Raw genomic sequence first — 15,647 nt, forward strand, 5'->3', positions numbered from 1 at the left:
CAACATTGTAAAAGCAGACAAGTAGTCAGTAGGACAAGCATATAGAGTCATTATAAAACACTTAACACATTAAATCAGCTCATTGTCTGTCTGTGGTTTAAAACTAATCAATCACTTGGTTGAGTTACGGATAAATTGGCACTCAGGATAAGGGAAACTCCAGTATTTTTTAACCTGGACTCCATTTTATCATGTTTTTGTGTCTAAGAGATTCGTGGAAACAACAATTTTTGAAATTGTTGAAACTAAAATTAAAGAGAGTGCTGCAGAAACTTCAATTTATGTCCAGGCTTGGACTTTAGCTTGCTCACTGACAAGAAGTGTTGTTTTGAAATGTCGTAAGAAGTGACTTGCTGCAGGAAAAAAGCCTTAGTGAGAATTGGAAAGAGGAGTGCCGGTGTGAGTGTTTTGTATTTGAGTAAATAAAGGGTATCTTACTCTTATCTAAAAGCTTTTCAGTGTCATGGCCGAATATTGAGCTGATTTCAACAATGTGTAAAAAAAAAAAGTGCAAGATTTCAGAGCAAGACTTTGACTTTGGTGAGACTCAGACACAAAACAGAGTAGAACAAGCAAAGGTCATTATTTCATTATTCTTTGGGGTCCTCTCCGAAATGTTGTCAGACACTTAAAAAAAATAAAAATCTGGCAAAAACAAGCACTTTTAATGGACCCATAATTTATGGGTGCACATGCCTCAAGAGGTTATGTTGTAGCCTGTTTCACTCAGTACTGGAACAACTTCAAAAACTGTTGTCTTTCAGGTTGAAAAATACTGGAGTTCCCTTTAATGTGCAGTCAATCACAGGTGTCATTTCTGACAGTTTAACATCTCTATATGATAGTTCCTAATTTGGCAAACACAGCTGGACAGTTGTATTTGTTTCCGGATTGAAGCAAGTAAGCATGACTGTCTGAGCCTCCTACATCTGCATCCATCATGAGGAAACTTGATGTACTCAGTGCACATCATGCTCCACCTAGTGTCCAAAACCAGATCCTGCATCCTCACAATACTCCCTGTCCGTCTCTTATTGGGAATTGCTTTTTCCTGTTTTTTTTTCTACCTTTCTTTTCTTTTTTCTGTATGTTTTTATCTTACTCTTCTTTGTCTCTTTATTTTTCCAGCCCTTGCAGTAGAGGAGCGAGCCCGACAGCTGCAGATGAAAGTACATTCCTACCGGCCTTCAGCCTCCCACGACCCTGAGACGGACCTCAAGACCAAACGGGAGGTCAGCATCTGCATTTTACAGTCACTCTCACCCCTCCTCCTCCTCCTCCTGCACTTCATAAATGATATATACTGTGTGTCTGTTTTTCAGTTTGAGCAAAATCAGTATATCTCTCCCACCCTTCATCTCTGGGGCTGCAGTAGCTCACTGGGGTGACAGTAGCTCAGTTCATGGGGACTTGAGTTGGGAACTTGAAGGTTGTTGGTTCAAGTCCCCGTCCAGACCAAATATGGAGCATGGACTGGTAGCTGGAGAAGTGCCAGTTCGCCCCCTGGGCTAGGGTGCACTTGCACAAGGCAATGAACCCCCAACTGCTCGGGGGCCTCTCAGTGGGCAGCCGCCTCGCTCTAACATCCCTCCTTTTAATGCATGTATGGGTCCTCTTTGTGCGTGTGTGTGTGTTTTTTGGGCCTGTGTGTGTGTATATAAAAATTGAATTTCTCCTCAGGGATTAATAAAATAAATCTTGTTCTTCTTCTTCTGTCCATAGATGTACGCAGAAAAGAGGTGTAGCAGCGACAACATGTCGGCCAGATCGTCAGACAGTGATAGTGCGTCGGCCCTCTCCCGTGCCAGCAGTGCCTCCCGCCTCAGTAGCACCAGCTACATGTCTATCCAATCAGAACGACCTGGAGGACGACTCAGGTCAGTCCTCACTGGTCACATGTTCAGTTTAAATGTACAGAGTCTATATCTTTGGGTGATTTGGGGTTATATGTCATATGCATGCTAATCACTGTGTGTCTTTCTGCTTTATTTCTGCATGCCAACTGCTGTATGTTTCTGTCCTCCTGCATGATATCTCATCTCTCCTCACACACACTCTTAAACATACTGACACATACTACAAAATGAACTCAGATCCAAGTCATTAGAGGAAGAGAAGAAGGACAGGAGGATCTCGTGGGGGGTGGAAGGAGAGGAGGACAGGAGGAGGGCAACAGGGAAGAGACGTTTCTCTGAGGAGTTGAAGCGCAGGAGACACACAGTAGCTGGAGACACGAGGGAGTCCAGGTAAAGATCAGTAGATCTCAAATGGTGAATTCACCAACGATGGCAGACGATTCGTCTTCTCACTGTAGGATCCTCAGGATAGAATCCCTAAATCCCCATTCATTTAGGACAACAGAGCACAGGTGAAAGTTTTTAATGGCAGCAATTATAGACAAGTCCTTATTGATCTCTGTAGGGAAGGTGTTCTCTTTGTGCTTGCTGCCTCCAAAGGGAGGTCAGAGGTCAGCTTGATCTTGCATACAGAGTCCTGCTCAAGGACACAAGCAGGGTGGATACTCACTGACACATGAGGTCAAACTTGAATCCATTGTCCCTGCTTATTTTTGAGATGTAGCTATTCACATGGGAATATCTGAGTGGAAGCAGGTTGAGCCCAGTGTCTCACTTTGTGCATTGTCACACACCCACACCTTTCCAAAGCATTTTCCTTACAATCTTACCTGCTCCTAATGTCACCGTGTACCTACAGTGATAGTCTAAGGTAAAGGGGCACTCCACCAGCACATTTTACACATATGGGTCCTGACACACCAAGCCAACGTTCACCCGTCGGTCAGTGTTGGGCTATCGGTGAACATCTGTCGCCCCAGTTTTTGCGTTGTGTCCCACACCTTTGTTACTGTTTTTCAGCCGATTCAGCATGTTGATTTGGCATTGTGCTGGCAGAGCTTGTCGGTAAATGAAATCAGTTCAGCTTAGTGCATGAGCTGTTAACCTCCGTAGCAGAAGTGGTAAGTAATGGTGTTATTTTTCACTGACGCACAGTAAATATGATTCTTTAAACATCGGATTGTGTTGCTAATGTGTTAACTAACTAGCTAACTAACTAGCATCTTAAATATGTCATGATGGTCTTGGATGGTTTTGAATGACAAATACAGACTACTGCCACCTGCTGGTGTGAAGACTTATTTCATCTCACGCGGGCGCATAATGTACAAGCTGGTTTTTCGTGGCCTGTGGTTTTTGCGGTGTGACCAGGTGGAGTCACAGGTGATGAAAGGCAACACAACAGCTGGCGTTCATCACTACTATTTCTTTGATGTCAGCTTGGTTTCTCGTGGCCTTTAAAGTTAGTTTACACATCACGAGGAGGACGCCTCAGCCTGTGAAAATGGTTTTCTATCTGTGGACCTTGAGCGGCTTAGTCAGGGTTTGAGTAACCCTGATGATGTCATCGGAGTCACCAGGGAGGTGAAACACTAACTGGCCTTATAAATTAGCTTTTTTTCCAACAGATTTTAAAATGTTAAAAGACTTAAGCTAGTTAAATAAAATCTTGATCTTTTTGTTTATGCATAAACAACCGAATAAATTTGACAAACCTGAAACTGCCCCAACTTCATATTTGTTAAGTGATAAATAGTTAAATGAATGTAGAGTAAAAAAGCACATACATTTAAAAATTGCTGACAAAAAAATAAAAATAAATAACAAGCACAGCTGAGCTGACACAAATAATTGAAAGGTAGATGAAAATAAAATCTCACAAAAAATCCCCATGTTCTCTGTATGTACACACACTAAGGCACACACACACATTCACACACATCCCCTGCTGACCAGTAGCAGTGTGCTGACAGGGACAAACAACCCTATCCCAGTGGTCCTCAGTGGGCCAAGTGGTGATGTAGTGCAGCTTATTAGCTGGCTAATGTATTGAGGTCTGGGAGGAGGAGAGAGAGGGCGCTGGCCTTTATGGCCTTACCACAGATCAATCCAAATAGAGCGTTATAAAAGCACAGCCCCACGGCCTTTGACACACTTTCAAGAGTCGGGGGTGAGAAAGAGAAAGAGAGATCATCGCTATCACAAACTTATGTCCAAAAAATATGTGGACACTCGGACCTTATCCTGTTTTAGAAAGCTATGATCAGACAAACAGTTTGAATTCAACATAGCAGACGATGGAGGCAGCAACTATTAATAAAAACCGGTCAGCTTTATAAGGCCTGTAATATGACTTATCTATAATTCAGACAAGGGGTCAGTTTTTAGAGAGACAAGGGGACAGAATTAGTAATCCAGTTATGTACAGGGACAGCTGGCCTCAGGTCAGTTTTCACTCAGAGTGGGATATTAACATCTGTATTCAGTGGATAGACTCACATCTGCTTCAGGCCAGTTTGATAACAGCTTATGGAAGTGACAGAGCACATACATATGAAGGGACACAGAGGTGGCGTGAGGTTGACACTTGAACCTCCCTCACGTCCTCCTCTATTGCCTATGTTCTTCAATCCTTTCCCTCTGCTTGATATGCCTATATTTTGATATATTGCCCCCCTTTAACTTTATATAATTCATTGAATGCTGCTCATGTTTCCTGTTTTTACTTGAATATAGTGAAATAATTGTGACTTCTTGCCTTTCATTGAACTTGTTGGCATATTCTTAGTATCACTTGCTGTTGGATAAATATTTTGTATTTCAAAAAGTTGACCTTTCAGAATAGAAACACAAAAAGATTTCCTGCTGATATCCGTACATTTTTGAAATAACAAAATATTGAACAGTTTAGTTACAGTCCAGCTTGATTTTATTGTATGGGTTGCATACATGTCCGACACGGCACATAAAGGCATAACAATTTTCATTTTGTCCAATATTGTGTCTCGTTTCTTTTATATTTGTGTCTGTGTATGTGTGTGTGTGTTTGTGCAACCCCCTCTGCATGTTTTAGATCCCTCCAATCCCTCCTTGCATGCATCCTGTGTTGTGACTACCCGGACCACGTCCATCCTCCAGACCTAGACCATCCCCTCCCATCCTCTTCCTCTGCTGCACGACCTTCCCTAACCCCCCTGCAGGGGGCGGTGGAGAGGCCTCAATCCACCCTCCCGCTTCCCAGTCGTTCGCTGGATCCCCTGATTGTCGGGGGCCCACTGGGAGTGGGGACTACGGGTGACAGGGGCAGCATAGCTGGGCTCTCCTGCAGCACTCTGACCCCCTCTGAGGGGATGGACATGAGGCGGCTCCTCCGAACCCCTAGGAGGCAGCATCGAGCGCTGAGCTGCTTCTGTCCGTGTGTTGTGGGTCGTTTGAGAAGAATGAACTTTAATACATGATACGATTATTTACTTTGGACTGCTAGAACATGAAATTGTTGCACCAAACATCGAACTAGCAAACACTGTTGTTTAAGTTTTAGTTATTTGGTAGGATCTGTCGTCATCATTTCCCTTCTCTGGAGTCCCAGGTGTGTCTGTTTGATTAAACATCTTTCCTCAGTCAGTGTGAAATGTTTTAATTATCATCACCCACCTCTCTTTGTCCACCATGCTGTTTCTAAAGGTACGGTACAGAAGAAGTTACTGAGGCCTTAATAGCATCTCTGTCTCCATTACAAGCCTCACTTAGTGTCTTTTCTCCCTCCAGTCGGCAGATGCGATCGGTGGGCCGCAGCATGCTGAAGAGCTCCAGCGTGAGCGGGGAGATCTACACCCAGGAGCGCACCGACGGCAGCCAATCAGACACGGCGCTGGGCACAGTGGGTGGCGGCAGCAAGAAGAGACGCTCCAGCCTCAGCGCGCGGGTGGTGGCCATCGTTGGCAACCGCCGCAGCCGCAGCACTTCACAGATCAGCGGCCCTGGTGAGTTACCGTGGCAACCCGGAAATAGTCAGTGGTGACTCTGTATCCCACGAGGAATGTGTGATATGAATGTGGCAAAAAGAAGGTTGGACACTGAATATTATCATGCACTTAGAAAAAATATAATAGGTATAAGTATTTATTTCATTGGAATGAGAAGTAATTGGTCGTGACATGTGCAGCGACGTCAACAGCATCTTTGACCTCAACTCACTAAATGTTCTGCCAGGAGGTTTCTTTGTGTCTGCCGGCACCAGAAGAGCTCTTGATGCCAAAGTACATCCAGTACATTTGCAGTGGTTTGCAATGTCGCCTCACAGCAAGACGGTTCCTGGTTTGAACCCTGGGATAGGAGAGCCCCTCTGTGTGGAGTTTGCATGTTCTCCCCGTTTCAGCAGTGGGTTTTGGCCGTAAGTGTGAATGTGAGCATGAATAGTTGTCTGTCTCTATGTGTCAGCCCTGTGATAGTCTGGCGACCTGTCCAGGGTGTACCCTGCCTCCAGCTGGGATAGGCTCCAGCCCCTCCCCCGACCCCTGACAGGATAAGCGGGCACAGAAAATGAATGAATGGAGGTGATGGTGGATGGCGTGACAACTGGGCGAGATGCCTGCTAAGCTGCAGACAGTTGTTTGGGACCAACATATAACACAGACGGTTGTTTTTCAGAGCCCCGTCGCTGTGTCCAGCTACCAAATATGGGTGTTTTTTTAGGAACCTGTTGTTTTTAACTGAGACATTGTTAAGGATTGTGCCACCAGAACTGGGTATTTTTGGCCAAAACATGATCTTTTCGAAACCATAACCAAGTCGTTTTTGTGCTTAAACCATAACCACACATTAACCACAGTATTGTTAAAACATAAAGAAATGTAAAATCTCCACCTGTCTGCAACATAATACATAATAAAGAATAATGTAACATGTTTGTGGTTTGCAGAAAGGTACAATGCAAACTTTAATTGATTTGGTAGTTCAGAGCTTAACATACCTTTAGTGTGTTAGGATTACTGCTCTCCACAGCACACTGTAAAGCCCAACACGAACACCATTCTACATTCAAGCATTAAAGCATTTACTTAAAGTGACACAACATGTAATCTATAATTCAGAATCTGCACAGAATTACGAGACTGTGTTTCACATAGAGACAATCCAAAAGAGCTGCCCAGAGGAGCAGGCTGTACCGAAGCACCACAAATTGCCAGTGTCCTTTTGTTCTGTAGGAGACAAACCTCTGCTGCCCTCACGCTCGTTATAAAGACAAACAACAAAATAATGTGTTCCGGGGAGTTTCCGAACATCGTAGCCAGCTGAGAGCCCCTCGCAGCTCAGCTTCCAGTCACAACAGAGTCTGGCTGGTCTGAACCCAGCGTGCACTTTTACCACAGGGGGGTGTAAGGCTCATGATGAAAGCCAAACACTGTACTCCCTTTTCTTTGTAGTGGACATAAAAAGCTATTAGAGAACATTAAGCCTAAGGGGGTCTCTCGCCATCTCTCCCTGATGTAGCGGAAGAGAGGAAGTAGAGATAGCACAGAGATAAACATACTTTTGAAAAATCTTTCCTGTTCATGGGAGCAAAAGCAGGTAAATGAGCTCATGTTTGACTTTTTAAACTTTAGAATTTTAGTGTTATTAAAAGAAAACTATTGCTTAACATGACATGATACATGATATGACTGCTCGGGCTGTTTAAGTGCAGCTGACCACCTCACCTAGATGGATGACAGGATGCCTGGGAAGTGCAGCCACATTTTTCTCCTTGCACCAGACATGCCAATAGTATGAGTCAGAAGGTGGACGCACGCATCCCAGTTCAAGATGCCACACACTGTTTGGGTTTTTTTTCTGCCCAACAATTTCCTGTTTACTACTGATTACCAGATTCAGCAGGACATGGGTGTGTCTTTGGCCAGGCTTCAGAAGGAGTGATCACTGACTCCCGAACTGGACCTGTAGGCTATCTTGTAATTTCCTACTTTTTCTTTCCACAAGTGAATTGTTTGAATTGGAAAAAACTTCACCCCATTGAGAAATGTGCTCTGGAAGTCGGTCCATTCCTCCGTCATGTTTGTTCTTTCTTATACACAAAATGGGTTTAAGGGGAATCCTGCTCCAAATCCAGATAAGCTTTGATTTTTGGTGGGGAGGCACTGACTTGACACATGAAGTCCAGTTGACTGGTAATGGGTCTAATGAACGCTGCCATGACGAGAGCCATTGGTTTGTGGACCCCCGTTTTGAAGCCTCAAGTTTGGCATATTGGCCGTCACCATCTTGGATTTTTTAGAGCCACATGTGACCATATTTGGACAGGAGGGTGGAGCTGTGGAGGAACTAGGGGTAGATCTGAGTCATAGATAGTGGTGACGCCTCAGAGACAGTAAAGTGGCTTTCCAGTAAGTCATTACGTTGGTGCATGTCAACGAGATCTAATTGACGCATCAGCTGTTTGGCTGAGTCCACACCTTTCTCTTGCTTTTCTTGCTCTTATTACTGACATTCAATACAAGTTGTATCCAGAGACTGTCAAGCAGAGTTAGGTAGCTTAATCGCATTGATTACCGCTTGGCTATCTTCTTCACTGACGCCATGACTGCAGTCAGAAAACTGTGTGCTTCCCAGTCATGCAACACACCTGGCTGCATTTCCTTGCCCATCTAAATTGCAAAGCAGTCACATCCTTGATTATGCCTAACTTAATCCTTAATAAAATTTAAACGGGTGAGTTATTTAAAAAATCATCCTTCCATAGCTGTCACAAATGTTAAAAATAGAAACTAAAAACATTGGAGAAAACTATGGAGACTGAGCTTTTGGAGCCAGCTTCAAGTTGCCATTAGAGGAACTGCAGCTTTTACCCTTTTGCGTTGGCTTCATTTTTTAGCTCAGAAGGTTGCTGCTTGGAAATGCTTTGTAGTTGCATTATGGAAAACGTGGGGTCCAGCATTTCAGCTTGACCCATGATACTGGATTCACATTGGACCTGGAAGTGCACCATTTTCAATGGAGCGCTGCCTGCTATGTTTTGGCGCCCATGTTAAGCAATTTAGCTGTTCACACTGGACGTGCCACAGCATTGAGCTCCCTTACCTGCTCGTGATCTGACAGTTTCAGCACCTTGTCCGTTTTCTTCTTATAAGGAAAAATAGCTGCAGAGCGTCACCTCGTCCTCAGCGTAGATGACTCTGTTTTTCCTTGAGTGACAGGGGTTAAAACGTTGTCTGTTTCAATAATGCTGTGCTTTAGAGTCAATGTTCAGGCACTTATTTCATCATTGCTGTTTCCTGGTAGACTTGCAGCTACACTTATTGTCGTTCTACTGTAAACTGAATCTGCATGAGACAGGTCAAAACGAGTTTGGAAAGCACTTTTCCCTCTTTTTGTCTAGTTAAATAAAGGTGAAAAGTTACCACGACAGCATCTTTGACTACAACATTGTGAATTTCCTGTCTCTCCTCTTTCACTCAGAGGGGAAGAGTAAGAAGGAGAAGGGTGCACCGATCCAAAGGAGCACAGAAACTGGCATGGCAGTCGAGCTGACCAGGAACATGAGTCGCCAGCCCAGCAGAGAGTCCAACAACGGCAGCATGAACAGCTACAACTCTGAGGGAAAGTCAGTAAACCACACATTTCTTGCTTTGATCACTTTCCATCAACATCCTACACTCTCACTCTAACCATTTTTCATGTCTTAAAGGAGAACGCCAAGTGCTTGTCCATTTATTTCTGTCTACTTTACGTTTCCACCTGGATGTGACAGTAAAGTTTGTTTGCCAGCATGTTCTGAGAGATTATATCCAGGCGCACACTTCCATCTCAGCATGAAGGTGTCAGCTGACTGACAGTAAACAGAGTGTAATATAATGAGCAGACTGTTAAAGACAAAACTGCGGCTCAGTGAGGCGATGATAAAACACAAACTTTGACTGAATCAAATTAAGGCCTGGTGTTTTCTCTGATGGATTATCTCGCTTGGGCAATTTCCGAGATGTTTTTCACGCTGTAAATAATGACTGGCAGCAAATTGGTTCTCCTGAAGGCAGTAAAATGAGTCTCACAGTGTGTGGACTGTGTGGTGATATTGGTCATTTATGTTGTAATTAATTCATGTTTATGTTTTTTTTTTTCTGTGGTAGTTTGATCTTCTCTGGAGTCAATCTGGGTGCCAGCAGTCAGTTCAGTGACTTCCTGGACGGCCTAGGACCGGCTCAGCTAGTGGGGAGACAAACACTGGCCACTCCAGCCATAGGTAAGATACTGATGGTATTCTCCTCTCCTCTCCTCTCTTCTTCCGGTCTCGTCTTGCCTTGTCTCTTCCCTTCCCGTCCCGTCTCGTCTCGTCTCGTCTCATCTCGTCCCACCTCGCCTCATCTTGTCTCGTCCCTTCCCTTCCCTACTCATCTCGTCTTGTCCCTTCTATTCCCTTCCCTTCCCGTCTCGTCTTGTCTCGTCTCATCCCTTCCCTACTTATCTCGTCTGGTCCCTTCCCTTCCCTACTCATCTCATCTCGTCCCTTCCCTTCCCTTACCTTCCCGTCTCGTCTTGTCTCGTCTCTTCCCTTCCCTACTCGTCTTGTCTCGTCTCGTCTCGTCTCGTCCCTTCCCTTCCCTTCCATTCCCTTCCCTACTCATCTCGTCTCGTCCCTTCCCTTCCCTTCCCTTCCCTTCCCTTACCTTCCCGGCTCGCCTTGTCTCATCCCATCCCTTCCCTACCCTTCCCATTCCTTCCCTTCCCGTACCGTCTCGTCCTCTCCTCTCCTCTCCTCTCCTCTCCTTCACAGGAACCTATTTGTCGTTGTTTGTGTGTGGGAATTATTAGTGTGTGTCATATCACATTATCTTACATTATTTTTCATATTTTTTTTCCACTTAAAACGAATGTGGATGTGTTACTGGTGCTCTGATGTAATTTTAAAAAGTTTATAATGAATTCTTGAATCATCTTATTAACAAATATTTCATGAGTAATAGTTGGCTGTCAATTGTTGTTTGATATTAGTAAATAAAAACAAACATTTATGACGTGATAAGAGTGATAACATTATTAAGGCTGTTGTGCACAGATATAAATACAGGTGCTTTGAGATTTTTGCTTGCCCTTTGGAGTGCCCTGGAAAACCACTGGTGTATAGTATTGTTGCTGTTTTCATCCGTGTCAATAATAAAAGATCTCTGATCATATATTTCTGGGGGCTGAGTGTGCAGTCAAACCCTGGTGGTTTCTTTTTTCTGACTATCATCATCGTCTTCTCACTCGTCTGTGTTTCCCAGGTGACATCCAGATTGGCATGATGGAGAAAAAGGGTCAGCTGGAGGTAGAAGTTATCAGAGCACGAGGACTCGTACAAAAACCAGGATCCAAATCCCTCCCTGGTGAGAACCTGACCAACCTTAAGATACCAAAAAGCAACTAATCCCTCTCTAGACAGCAGTTACACACTCACATTATTATATGATATACACTCTATATCCAGTTATATCCAGATACACCCAGACAACGCTTGCTCTGCACTTTCCCCTTCCCATAAAGATATAACCAGCTGTGAGATCTGATCTAGATTACATTGAAGAGTCGCTGTATTCCTCACTAATGGCCTTTTTATTGCTTTGTCTCTGCCTTCAGCTCCATATGTCAAGGTCTATCTGCTGAATAATGGAGCGTACGTAGCCAAAAAGAAAACCAAGATTGCACGGAAAACACTTGACCCACTGTACCAGCAAGCACTGCTATTTGAGGAAAGCCCACAGGGTAAAGTCTTACAGGTGAGCTGAAGATGTATTTCTCTTCATCATAAAGTTTTTTTTTCCAAACCCATGCTGGTAAAATTTATTTTAGCTTTAACTAGACTGCTGTGTAATTTGACAGAAAATAATTTTCCTTCAGGTGATTGTATGGGGCGATTATGGCCGCATGGACCATAAAAGCTTCATGGGAGTTGCACAAATCCTATTGGAGGAACTGGACTTATCAAGCACAGTCATTGGTTGGTACAAGTTGTTCCCACCGTCCTCCTTGGTGGATCCGACACTTGCCTCCTTAACGCGGCGGGCTTCCCAGTCGTCACTTGACAGCTCCTCCGGACCTCCCGGGGTCCGATCCTAGTGGACCAACAGCTCTACACCGCTCGACGAGTAACAAACTCATGAAACGTACTGTAGAGAGAAACAAACAAAAAACAAGATGGCAGAAATGTAGAACAACAACAATCAGAAACAGTCAAAATGAGAAAGCTTTGTTGAGATCTGACAATCACTCCTGTCGCGGTTAATTTTGTCTGTTGTACGGAGCGCCACATTTCAGTGTTTCATATCCTTTCAGAAAATCTCATCATGTTTCTCTGTGTATGCTGAAGAAGCAGGGCTGTCAAACAGACAACACGCAGTAGCTCTCAAGACGGGAGACAAAAAATAAAAGAGTGTCAGAGAATCAAATGAAGCAGGGTGATTTTTAACTGAATCAACAATAGCAAAGAAATGTACGTAAGCATCGGAATGTATGGACTCGAGACAGAGGTAATCACCCTCCACACCTGCAGGGGGCGCAGTCCTTCCTGCAGTGGCCTCCTCCAGAACCCCAACAGACTGCCGGCACTCCTGCCCACAGGCAGGGTGCCCCCGTATGGGTATTCAGTCTGGAAGCACAGGGCCTTCTTCTGGTGCCTAGACCTTGGAGCCGCATCACTGGTCCCTCTCTCTGTCGAAAAATCCTCTTTTCAGTATGTTTACCATGGCTGCTCTGAGGCCACACTGTTTTAGCGTGTTTGCTTTGTCGTTCATTTCTTTCCCTTTGTTACTACTGGCACAAAATGTTTTTACAGTGCGTAAAATGCTCATGATAATGTTGTCAGTCTGGTGTGTGCATGGAGAGAAAAACAAAACACAAGTGATTAAAAAAAAAGGATATAAAAACTATTAAATGTCTGCAAGTGTTATGCAGGGGGGGGGACTGGTGATGATGACACAGCTTAGATTTTTACACTTGACAGTGAGATTAGCGTGCAGCGTTGTTTTCCTTGTTCCACCGCTGGCAAACGTCCAGGCCAGTTGTCTTTGTATAGATGTATATTAGGCCTCCCAGGAGGTTGACCAATAAATAAAATTTATGTCACTTTGAAATATCACAAGGGTAAAAACATCACTGTAAAAAAAAAAAAAAAAGTAACCGCAAAAGCAAGATAGGACCTTCTAATTTTTCACATTTTTTGGGGAGTGCAGTCCCTCACCCCAGCACGTTTCTATCCGACCCTTAGTTTACATTCTTTTGAAATTTAAACACAAGCACAAGAGCTTGATTTTTTTACAACAAAAAGTTTAACTTTTTGAAAAAAACACGTAGTTGAAAAAAAGAAAAAAAGCAACAATCCCGTCACATTCATTTCTCTGTCTAGTTGTTGATAGACAAACAGAAAAAGAAGAATCGCTCACAGTTTCCCTTGTGCATCTCTGTGAATGTGAAAGTAACCAATCAGACTGATCTGTCGGGACTCCAAAACCAATGCTCATCCTCCGTTCGGCCTGCAGTCTCCGCCCACTGGGGAAAAAAAGGCGGCGGCCAGCATGACTTTGGAACCTGTTCCAAGCTGCATGCACATTTTTGTAAAACAAAACAGATACAGGAAAAAAAGATAACTGATCTAGATACGTGTGTTAGTTCCACATACTGTAGGGCCGCTTGTATGTTGCATGCAGTTGTACAGTTTGCTCGTACTTGAATATTAAAGAGATAAAACCAAGAAACCGAAGCCATTCCCATTACACAACGACATCTGAACTCAACTGCAGTCAGTTCCACATCCCCCCAGTCCGGTGCTGAATGTCTCTCAAACTAAATCCCAAGATTACCTTGATGTCTCTCCTCGACCCTCTGGAAGATTACAGTACTGTACAGTGGTACTGAGCAGACCTCACAGCCCCTCTTACTGTTATTCCACATCATAGTATACCTCCAAGGGGCTGAGATGATGTATGAATAAATATGTACAAATCAGATCCGCTTATATGGAAATATGAATTATGTTTCAACATAATGATTTCAGATATGCTAACACATGAACTGTTAAGTTATATAAAGAATAAATACAGATGCACAGAGAGTAATACACTGTAAATACTCAACAGCCATTCACTGGGTTTTCATTGGGTTCAGTGATATTTGCAAAGGGGCCAAGTCATATAACGAGGAGCGATTAATACGTCATTAGGGACCATGCAGTGGGACGACACAAGACGATGGACTTGGGTCACAAACTGGCCGAACTTAAACAAACGGCCACAAAACTTACAGGTGTACCATGAAGCCGTCATCTGAACACTTCTTTGTGCTTCAAACCCAATGTCCGAACCCCGGCCATGTTCAGTCCCACTTCAGAAGAGTTGATGACTTTTCTTTTCATTGTCCGGTGAAGCTGGTTTTCCTTTTTCTTTTTTTCTTTCTTTTCTTTGTCAGTATTAACAGGAAAAAAAATGCTGATTGTTTACAACTTCTGTGTTCCACTGAAACAAAAAGAAAATTAGAAAAAAGTAAAGCATTCACTGCAACATTACTTGTTTGTATAACAGATGTGGCTCAAATGATGTGTATGTTTTATATTTAAAAAAAAAAGTTCATTTTTATTATTTACAAATAAAAAGAATGTGTGGAAGAAGACTGCTTCTCGACTCGCCTTCATTTCAAGGTCCCCCTCAAATCTTTAAAAAATACATTTTCTGTGTTTTTATTTGTATTATTCTTTACCTTTGACACGAGGTCAAAAGGTCAAGTATTTCAAAATGTGATTCACTGCCACGTTTGTGGGAACGTAAATATTTTCCTTAGTCACAAAAATGTCCTCAGTCTATGCTTCACTTCTGTCTCAGCAAAACAGCTCCTTTAATAAATAAAATGTAAAAATGTTTAAATGCTATTAAGGCTTAAAGTTATGCATAATTAAAGACATGGCTGCTTAGAGTGACATGTGCATGCTGTCCGCTGACAAGTGACAACATTGGTTACGTAATGTAACCCTGGCGTAACCCCAGATTCAAAGTAGAGTATAGGCGTAGGTGTAGCTGTTGCTATTTCAGTGTGTTTTCACATCATGAAAGTTATTTATGGCACTTTGTTTGCCCCAAAAAAGTCTTGTTCAGAGTTTTGTTGTCTTAAATGACCTCCAGGAGTCAGCTATTCAGTTCCTCTGGTAAATACATTTTGTTTTAATAGTTTTTTTTACTTGTTTTGTTGGCAACAAAAATTTGCATCAGTATAAATATTAGTTAACTATAGTTGTCCGTGGCAACCATGCTAGCAGCTAGCACTAGGGTTATCGCTGCCCTCCCCAAATATGGTCACTTCTGGCATGAAAAATCCAAGATGGCGACGGCCGAAATGCCGAACTTAAGGCCTCAAAATGGGAGTCAACAAACCAGTAGGTGGCTACATGTATTATTTTTTACAGCGTTTGAGTCAAAATTGTGTTTTCATCTTGTTGCACTGCTCCCAAGTGGCCAAAAAAGGAAATGCAGCTCAATCAGTGCTTTACTACTAGCATGTGTTTACTTTAAAATTAGTAACATTTTGAATGCTAGTGTTTTGTAGAGGTGGATAGTAGAGGTACATTTCTGGAGAGCAGCAGTTTTATTATCAAGTATTTGTTGACAAAAGCACGTGACAGCTGTGCACTACTACATAAAACACCATAACTCTATGTGTTACGAGGCGTCTCACTGAAGAGGAAGTTGAACCAAAACGGCCTCACATGTGACCTCACATATGATACAGTGCAGCAGAGGGTTCGAGAGATTTATGTTCCACATCCTCTTGTTAAAT

The 15,647-nt window shown here is 43.2% G+C and overlaps 1 protein-coding gene across 13 annotated transcripts in view; it reads left to right on the forward strand.

The window, feature by feature from the left end:
• rims1b (regulating synaptic membrane exocytosis 1b) overlaps window positions 1-14,487 on the forward strand; it is a 95,380-nt gene extending 80,893 nt beyond the window's left edge. For all 13 annotated transcript variants that reach the window (XM_049571782.1, XM_049571781.1, XM_049571769.1 and 10 more), the window contains 8 exons: window positions 1,129-1,232; window positions 1,723-1,877; window positions 5,625-5,839; window positions 9,312-9,456; window positions 9,980-10,092; window positions 11,114-11,215; window positions 11,466-11,605; window positions 11,727-14,487. In XM_049571782.1, the coding sequence (XP_049427739.1) occupies window positions 1,129-1,232; window positions 1,723-1,877; window positions 5,625-5,839; window positions 9,312-9,456; window positions 9,980-10,092; window positions 11,114-11,215; window positions 11,466-11,605; window positions 11,727-11,945 (1,193 nt within the window). In that variant the 3' untranslated portion in view covers window positions 11,946-14,487. The remainder of the gene's footprint in view (window positions 1-1,128; window positions 1,233-1,722; window positions 1,878-5,624; window positions 5,840-9,311; window positions 9,457-9,979; window positions 10,093-11,113; window positions 11,216-11,465; window positions 11,606-11,726) is intronic.
• Window positions 14,488-15,647: the final 1,160 nt, after the last annotated feature.

The sequence above is a fragment of the Epinephelus fuscoguttatus genome, linkage group LG3, assembly GCF_011397635.1.
Source record: "Epinephelus fuscoguttatus linkage group LG3, E.fuscoguttatus.final_Chr_v1".
Lineage (NCBI taxonomy): Eukaryota > Metazoa > Chordata > Actinopteri > Perciformes > Serranidae > Epinephelus > Epinephelus fuscoguttatus.